The sequence below is a fragment of the Sapajus apella genome, unplaced genomic scaffold (assembly GCF_009761245.1).
Source record: "Sapajus apella isolate SASKATOON/1434 unplaced genomic scaffold, GSC_monkey_1.0 scaffold42, whole genome shotgun sequence".
Classification (NCBI taxonomy): domain Eukaryota; kingdom Metazoa; phylum Chordata; class Mammalia; order Primates; family Cebidae; genus Sapajus; species Sapajus apella.
This window is the reverse complement of record NW_022436982.1, coordinates 7,080,189-7,087,762: the sequence shown is the minus strand read 5'-3', so window position 1 is coordinate 7,087,762 and position 7,574 is coordinate 7,080,189. Positions and strand designations below refer to the sequence as shown.

The following is a 7,574-nucleotide window of genomic DNA, read 5'->3' as shown; positions in this document are numbered from 1 at the left end:
GATGGGCTTTGACTTTTTATTCAATTTGCCTGTGTCTTTGATTGGGGCATTTAATCCATTTAAATTTAGGATTAATATTGATATTTTTGAGTTTAATATTGTCGTTTAATGCTAGCTGGCTATTTTGCCTACTAGTTTATATAGATTCTTCATTATGGAGATACTCTTTACCTTTTGGTAAGTTTTTGGGATGACTGATACTGGTTGTTCTTTTCTGTGTATAGGGCTTCTTTCAGAAGCTCTTGTAAAGCAGACCTGGTGGTGAAACCTCTGAATGCTTGCTTGCTCGTGAAAAATTTATTTTTCCTTCATTTATGAAGCTTAATTTGGCTGGATATGAGATTCTGGGTTGAAAATTCTTTTCTTTGTGGATATTGAATATTGACCCCCACTCTCTTCTAGTTTGTAGGGTTTCAGCTGAGAGATCTGCTGTGAGTCTGATAGGCTTCCCTTTATGGGTAACCTGACCTTTCTCTCTAGCTGCCCTTAGTATTTTCTCCTTCATTTCAACCCTGATGAATCTAACGATTATGTGTCTTGGGGTTGCACTACTTGAGGAATATCTTTGTGGCGTTCTCTGTATTACCTGAAGTTGAGTATTTTCCTGCTTTACTAGGTTAGGAAAGTTTTCCTGAATAATATCCTGAAGAATATTTTCCAGCTTGGATTCATTCTCTTCATGACATTCAGGTACACCTATCAAACGTAAATTAGGTCTTTTTACATAGTCCCATATTTCTTGGAGATTTTGCTTGTTCCTTTTTGAGTCAAGTCTTATTTCACTTGTGAATTTAGTTTCCGTAGGAAGAAGCATAAGCTATAACCTTAGATTTACTTTTTGTACTGATGCCACTCTTCTCTGATGTCAGTAGATTTATGCCTAAAATAACAAAGAGTTTTAAAAATATACAATATTTGGCCAGGCACAGTGGTTCACACCTGTAATCTCAGCACTTTGGGAGGTGGAGGTGGGAGGATCATGAGGTCAGAAGATTGAGACCATCCTGGCTAACATGGTGAAACAAAAAATTATCAAAAAATTATCCAGATGTGATGGCACGCACCTGTGGTTCCAGCTACTCAGGAGGCTGAGACAGTAGAATCTCTTGAACCCAGGAGACAGAGGCTGCAGTGAGCTGAGATCACTCCTCTGCTTTCCAGCCTGGGCAACAGAATGAGACTGTCTAAAAAAAAAAAAAAAAAAACCAAAAGCAATATTTGCAAATTAAGATAACATAAGTCACTAATTCTATTTAACTTTTGCCAGATTTCTTTTTTTGAGGGGGGATGAAGTCTTGCTGCTTTGCCCAGGCTGGAGTGCAGTGGTACAATCTCGGCTCACTGCAACCTCTGCCTCCCAGGTTCAGGTAATTCTCCTTCCTCAGCCTCCTGAGTAGCTGTGATTACAGGTGTGTGTCACCACACTCGGCTAATTTTTGTATTTTTAGTAGAGACGGGATTTCACCATGTTGGCCAGGCTGGTCTCAAATTCCTGACCTCATGATTTGCGCGCCTCAGCCTCCCAAAGTGCTGGGAATACAGGCGTGAACCACCGTGCCTGGCTCAGATTAATTTTATTTATTTATTTATTTATGACTTGTTCTTCAAGAAAATGTTGTTTCAGATAGTGGTCAATCAACTATCTGGTACTTATTGAATACTTTATGCTCACTGCTTTACTGTGTATTTGCTTATGCTTATTTAGTTCACAAGAGTGGGGAAAAAAATCAGGTGAAGGCATGAGCTTAAGTCTTCCAGAATAGTCTTATCAAGATGCAATTCAAACACATTTAGAGGATTGTTAGGCAGAAAGGAAAAGATACTATGAAAAAGAATAGCATAAAATTCTATATGTATTTTTTATCATGCCTTTCTTTATGTTATCTGATGCCTAATCTATTATTTGAACTGTATATATAATCCATTGCTTATGGATTTTCAAAAATTCTTGTCTACTTGTTTCTTTTTTTTGAGATTCTTTTTCTTTCATACTTTTAAAAAAGAAGAGGTCTTCCCTCTTAAAAATTTGGTCTTGTTTGGCCAGGCACGGTGGCTCACACCTGTAATCCCAACACTTTGGGATGCTGAGGCGGGCAGATCACCTAAGGTCAGGAGTTTGAGACCAGCCTGAGCAATATGGTGAAACCCCGTCTCTACTAAAAGTACAAAAATTAGCCGGGTGTGGTGGTGGGTGCCTGTAATCCCAGCTACTCGGGAGGCTGAGGCAGGAGAATCGTTTGAAACCTGAAGGTGGAGGTTGCAGTGAGCTGACATGTTGCCACCGCACTGCAGCCTGGGAGACGAGAGCGAGACTCCATCTCAAGAAAAAAAAAACAATTTGGTCTTGTTCATGCTGTAGGTCTGCTTTCAAAAGTCACTGTTAACTGTATATATTTGTTAACTCTGAAAAGTTATTTACATGTCAGATCCTCAGTTTCCTTATCTGTAAAATGGAGATGATAGTGCTATCCTGTAGAGTATCACTTTGGATATTAGAGATAGCATATAAATAACATGTAGCATAGTGTCTGACATAGAACAGATGCTCAGTAAACAAGAGTTTCAAATGTCAATCATCATCACCACCATTCCTAGTTTTTTTGTTATCTAATAATATTTTTGTCACATCCTTATTTTTTCTTTATGGAAGGTAGGATAGTGATGAGTACACAATAACTGTTATTACATGTGTTAATTTCCTAGTGCTGCTGTAACAGAATATCACAAACTGGGTGGCTTAAAACAAACAAACAAATTTTCTCACAGTTCCAGAGCCTGGTAGTCTGAAATCAAAGTGTCAGCAGAGCATGCTTCCTCTGAAACTCTAGAAAGAGTCTTGCTCTGCTTCTTCCTAGCTTCTAATGGTATCCATCAGCCCTTGATGTTGCTTGATTTGCAGATGCATCACTCCAGTCTTTGCCTGAGTCATAACATGGAATTCTCCCTTTGTGTCTCTGTTGTACCTGTACTCTTCTTATAAAGGGCACCATCATATTGGATTAGGGCCCACCCTAATACCTCATCTTAACGTGACTAAATATGCAAAGAGCCTATTTCCAAATAATGGTCAGATTGACAGGTTTATGATGGTAAGACTCCACCTTACCTTTTTGAGCAGACACAATTCAACCCACAACATTGTGGAAAAATATATGTTAAGACCTATTTAGAGGAAAATATGTTCTCTCCGAAGATCACTTCTATGGACTTTGAATCAGTCATTGTGTTTAAAGTTGTACATATGTTGTGACATTTTCTTTAATCTCCCATTGGTAGAGTTGTCCTATATTTATTCAGGTCTCATATGTAGAAAATAAACTAAGGCTATCGGCTTCTTGTGAACCTTAGACTGAAAATAGCTTATTAAAATATACAGGATTTATTTTTATATTTCCAGTTTAGGAATGTGCTTTGTAGCATTGTTGAGTACTAATGGCATTTGCTGTCTGTATTTAAAGATGCTGGTAGTTTAAATTTACCCCCTATTCTTATAAATTGAAACCTATTTGAAGATAATTATTGATAAAATACTAATTAAAAAATTCTTTCTTATTTTGCTTTAGGAAATAGCTCACTCCCAGGTGAAACAGGAGGCTGTATTGCTACATGAAAAACTTTATGAGTTGGAGTCCCATCGAGATCAAATGATTGCAGAAGACAAAAGCATAGGGTCTCCAATGGAAGAGAGAGAGAAATTACTCAAGCAGGTGGGTGAAGAAAACATACTTATTTTAAGATGTCTGGTTTTGATACATGTGTTGATTTGTTTTATTTAAGGGAATTCAACCAAAAGCTACTAAGTTTATGTCTAAAAATGGTTTATGTAAAGAAGTGACTTTTTAAAAAATCTAGATTTTATTTTTTTAAATTTTTTTTATGCAGGGTCTCACTTTGTCACCCAGGTTGCAGCATAGTGGTACAGTTGTTGGGGTTCTGGGGTTCAGGGGAGCCCTCAGCTTCCCCGAGAGGATGTTTCTCCAGGTTCTTGGTCTTTCGCTCTCTCAAGAATGAGAAAGGAGACCACGGCGCAGTGTGCTTGTGCAATAAATACCAGAGCCCAAAAGTGTTTCAGAAAAGTGATTTATTTAGGTAGAGAGAGAAAAAGGAGGAGGAGCGAGAAAGAAATAGCTAACTCTCACACTGACTGAGAGAAAGAAAAGCCGCTCTCACACTGAGTGAGAAGAGTTCTCAGAGGGAGAAAACCAGAGAAGGAAAACTCCCCTCACACTGAGTTAGAGAATCCAGAAAGATAGAATCCAGGAAAGGAAAGACAGCTTCCATACTGGGTAGAAGGGGACCCCAGAGGGGAAATCCAGGAGGGGAAAGAGAGCTCCCACAAAGTGGAAGCTGGAAATCTGGCGTGGGTGAAGGAGCAGGGGGATTTATCCTGGGAGAAATTCCCACCTCCCCAAGTTCCTCTGGCCAATGAAAGGAGTTCCTTTAAACTTCCACTGGAGTGATTGACTCAGTTTCTTCCTGTGCCTGTGAAATTTAAACATAAACCATTAAATCTCCCAGATGGAGAGAGATGGGAGGGGGGCATGGTGCTGGGAAGTTCTTGTCCTTAAAACTACACCTCCTTGTCGACCTGGAAAGATAACACATTCCTTCACAATCATAGCTCACTGTAGCCTTGAGCAGCTGGGCTCAAGCAATCCTCCACCTTAGCCTCCCAAGTAGCAGGCATGTGCCACCACACCAATTTTTTATTTTTATTTTTTGTAGAGATGGGGTTTTGTTATGTTGCCTAGACTGGTCTCAAGCTCCTGGCCTCAAGCAGTCCTCCTACTTCAGCCTCTCCAAGTGTTGGTATTATAGGCACCCAGCCTAGATTTTCTTAATCAAGTATTTCATACTAACTTAGGTAAAGCTAACTTTTCCTTATTAGAAATACTTGACACCCTTCTTTATTGGTCATTAAATATTAAGATAATTTTTTGGAGATATGTTTTATTATTTGTTTTGGGCCTTGTATTTAGAAAATGGTGTATCCCAAGGCTGATGTCTTTTGAGACAGAGTCTCGCTTCATCGCCAGGCGGCAGTCTGGAGTGCAGTGGCGCAATCTCAGCTCACTGCAACCTCTGCTTCCTAGGTTCAAGCAATTCTCCTGCCTCAGCCTCTCGAGTACCTGGGAGTACAGGCGCGCGCGACCACGCCCAGCTAATTTATGTATTTTTAGTAGAGACGGGATTTCACTGTGTTGGCCAGGATGGTCTCCATCTCTTGACCTTGTGATCTGCCCGCCTCGGCCTCCCAAAATGCTGGGATTACAGGCGTGAGCCACTGCGCCCAGCCGGCTGATGACCTTTTGTGGTGGTTATTGTTAGTACTTCCACGAAGAGAATGGAATTAAAATTTCCTATGAAATTATCATACGTTTAAAGTCATGTCACATGCAACATGTATTTAGTAGCTTTCTTATTACCTCAAGGGTGGCTTTAGCTTAACTTTAAATTATAATTAGCATGCTGCTTATCCTGACACATTCTAACTATTAGGGCCTTAGGAGAACTCAGTATATATTTGGGCACATACCCGGTCAGGGACTCCTTTGTCCCTAGACTTAGATCAAGCCCAGTGCATTTAGAAGAAATGTAGGGATCAATTCAGGGAGTATTTAATTATTAGAATCATTCCAGAAAGGTACTAAAATCTATAACCTGTGTGGTTCGTTGGAAATAAATCATTGAAGACTGAGGAGGAGTGATCTTGTAGTACAACTACCACATAAAATGTAGAATGGCTACCTAAATTTGAATTCCAGATAAGGAATGAATAATCTTTCAGACATATATAACTATATCTATATAGAAAAATTATTCATTGCTTATGAGTGATATGGATATTCCAAATGTTACATGGTACATATATCCCTTAAAAGATACTCACTGTCTGAAATTCAAATTAAGCCGGGTTTGCTCAATCTAGCAGCCTTACCTTGTGGGAGAATGAGGGGGAATCTCAGAAATCCTGCATGTTTATATCAACTTATCCAGGCCTGAAGCTGTGCTAGCCTGATGGTGCCTGGAGGGTAGGTATATCAGTTACTACCCTTACTTTGAGGAGAAAGGATAGAATCTGTGAATGGTTGCTTGGTGCTGTTCCCTTTAACTTCAAAGGTTGAAATCTAAAAATTAGATTTCAAGAAAGAAACTAGATTTGACACTTTTGTACAATGTACTGTGGAAGGAAATTGTCTTTAAGATTGCCTTAATATGAGTTATTTTTTAAAATACTACTTCCTTTTTATGCCATTATAGGTTAAAGATGATAATCAGGAAATAGCCAGCATGGAAAGACAGTAAGTACCTTTATACTAGAACATTTTACATCCATTTCTCACTTTAAAAATTGCATTCTAAAGGTACAAGAGTGGCTTTTACTCTTTCAATTTTGCTTATATCTTTAAATATTTCTTTGTTTAATTAAGAGCCATTCCATAGTATAATTACTTTTAATAAATAGCTTTATTAAGATATACTTTATACCATATAATAGACATATTTAAACAATTTAAAGCTTGTTAGTATATTCACAGAAGTGTGCAACCATCACCTCAATGATCTTTATATTTTATTTACTTTTATCTTTTTGAGACCAGCTCTCACTCTGCCGCCCAGACTGGAGTGCAGGTGGCATAATCTTAGCTCACTGTAACCTCAAACTCCCGGGCTCAAGCGATTCTCCCATCTCAGCCTCCTGAGTAACTAGGACTACAGGCACACACCACCATATCTGGCTAATTTATTTTTATTTTTAGTAGAACTGAGATCTTGCTACATTGCCCGGGCTAGTCTCCAGCTCCTGACCTCAAGCGATCCTCCCATCTCAGCCCCCCAAAGAGCCGGAATTACAGGTTTGAGCCAGTATGCCAGGCCCCCAGTCGATTTTTGAACAATTCAGTCAGCTCAGTAAAACCCTTACATCCTTTAACCATCACCTCCCTTATGCATCTCCCAGCTCTGGCCATGCCTGTTCTAGACATTTCATATAAATGGAATCATTCAAGAAGTGCTTCTGTGTGGCAGGATGCTTTCACTTAGCACAGTGTTTTCAAGGGTCTTCTGTGAGCCTTGCTTTATCGAAGATCAGCTGTCGGTATTTGGCTTTATTTCTGGGTTCTCTATTCTGTTCCGAGGCTCATAGATGATCCTTGAAAACTAAGGCTAATGAAATATTATTTGGAAGTAAAAATTAATAAAATACCAAGCATGTATTAGTATTTTACTAATTTGTCATGCTGCTGTGAACATCCATGTACAAGTTTTTATATGGACATGTTTTCACTTGTATATATACACCTAGGAGTGGAATTGCTGACTCATGTGTTCTCTATGTTTAACTTTTGAAGAACTGCCAGACTGTTTTCCAAAACAGCTTTACCATTTTACATTTCATTTTTTTGTATTTGAATACATTTATTTGAAATTTTTAAAACAATCATTTTACTATCAGTCACCAGAAAGCATACCAATTATTTTAATTTTATTTATTCATTTATTTTATTTTATTTTTTTGAGACAGAGTCCCAGTTTGTCACCCGGGCTGGAATGCAGTGGTGTAGTTTTGGCTC

General features: G+C 38.7%; 1 protein-coding gene across 1 annotated transcript in view; it reads left to right on the top strand.

Annotated features, from left to right (window-relative positions):
* Positions 1 to 7,574, top strand: part of IFT74 (intraflagellar transport 74) — a 102,282-nt gene that overhangs the window by 50,463 nt on the left and 44,245 nt on the right. Inside the window, exons 11-12 of the mRNA XM_032300014.1 lie at positions 3,564 to 3,707; positions 6,262 to 6,302. Of these exons, the coding sequence (XP_032155905.1) occupies positions 3,564 to 3,707; positions 6,262 to 6,302 (185 nt within the window). The remainder of the gene's footprint in view (positions 1 to 3,563; positions 3,708 to 6,261; positions 6,303 to 7,574) is intronic.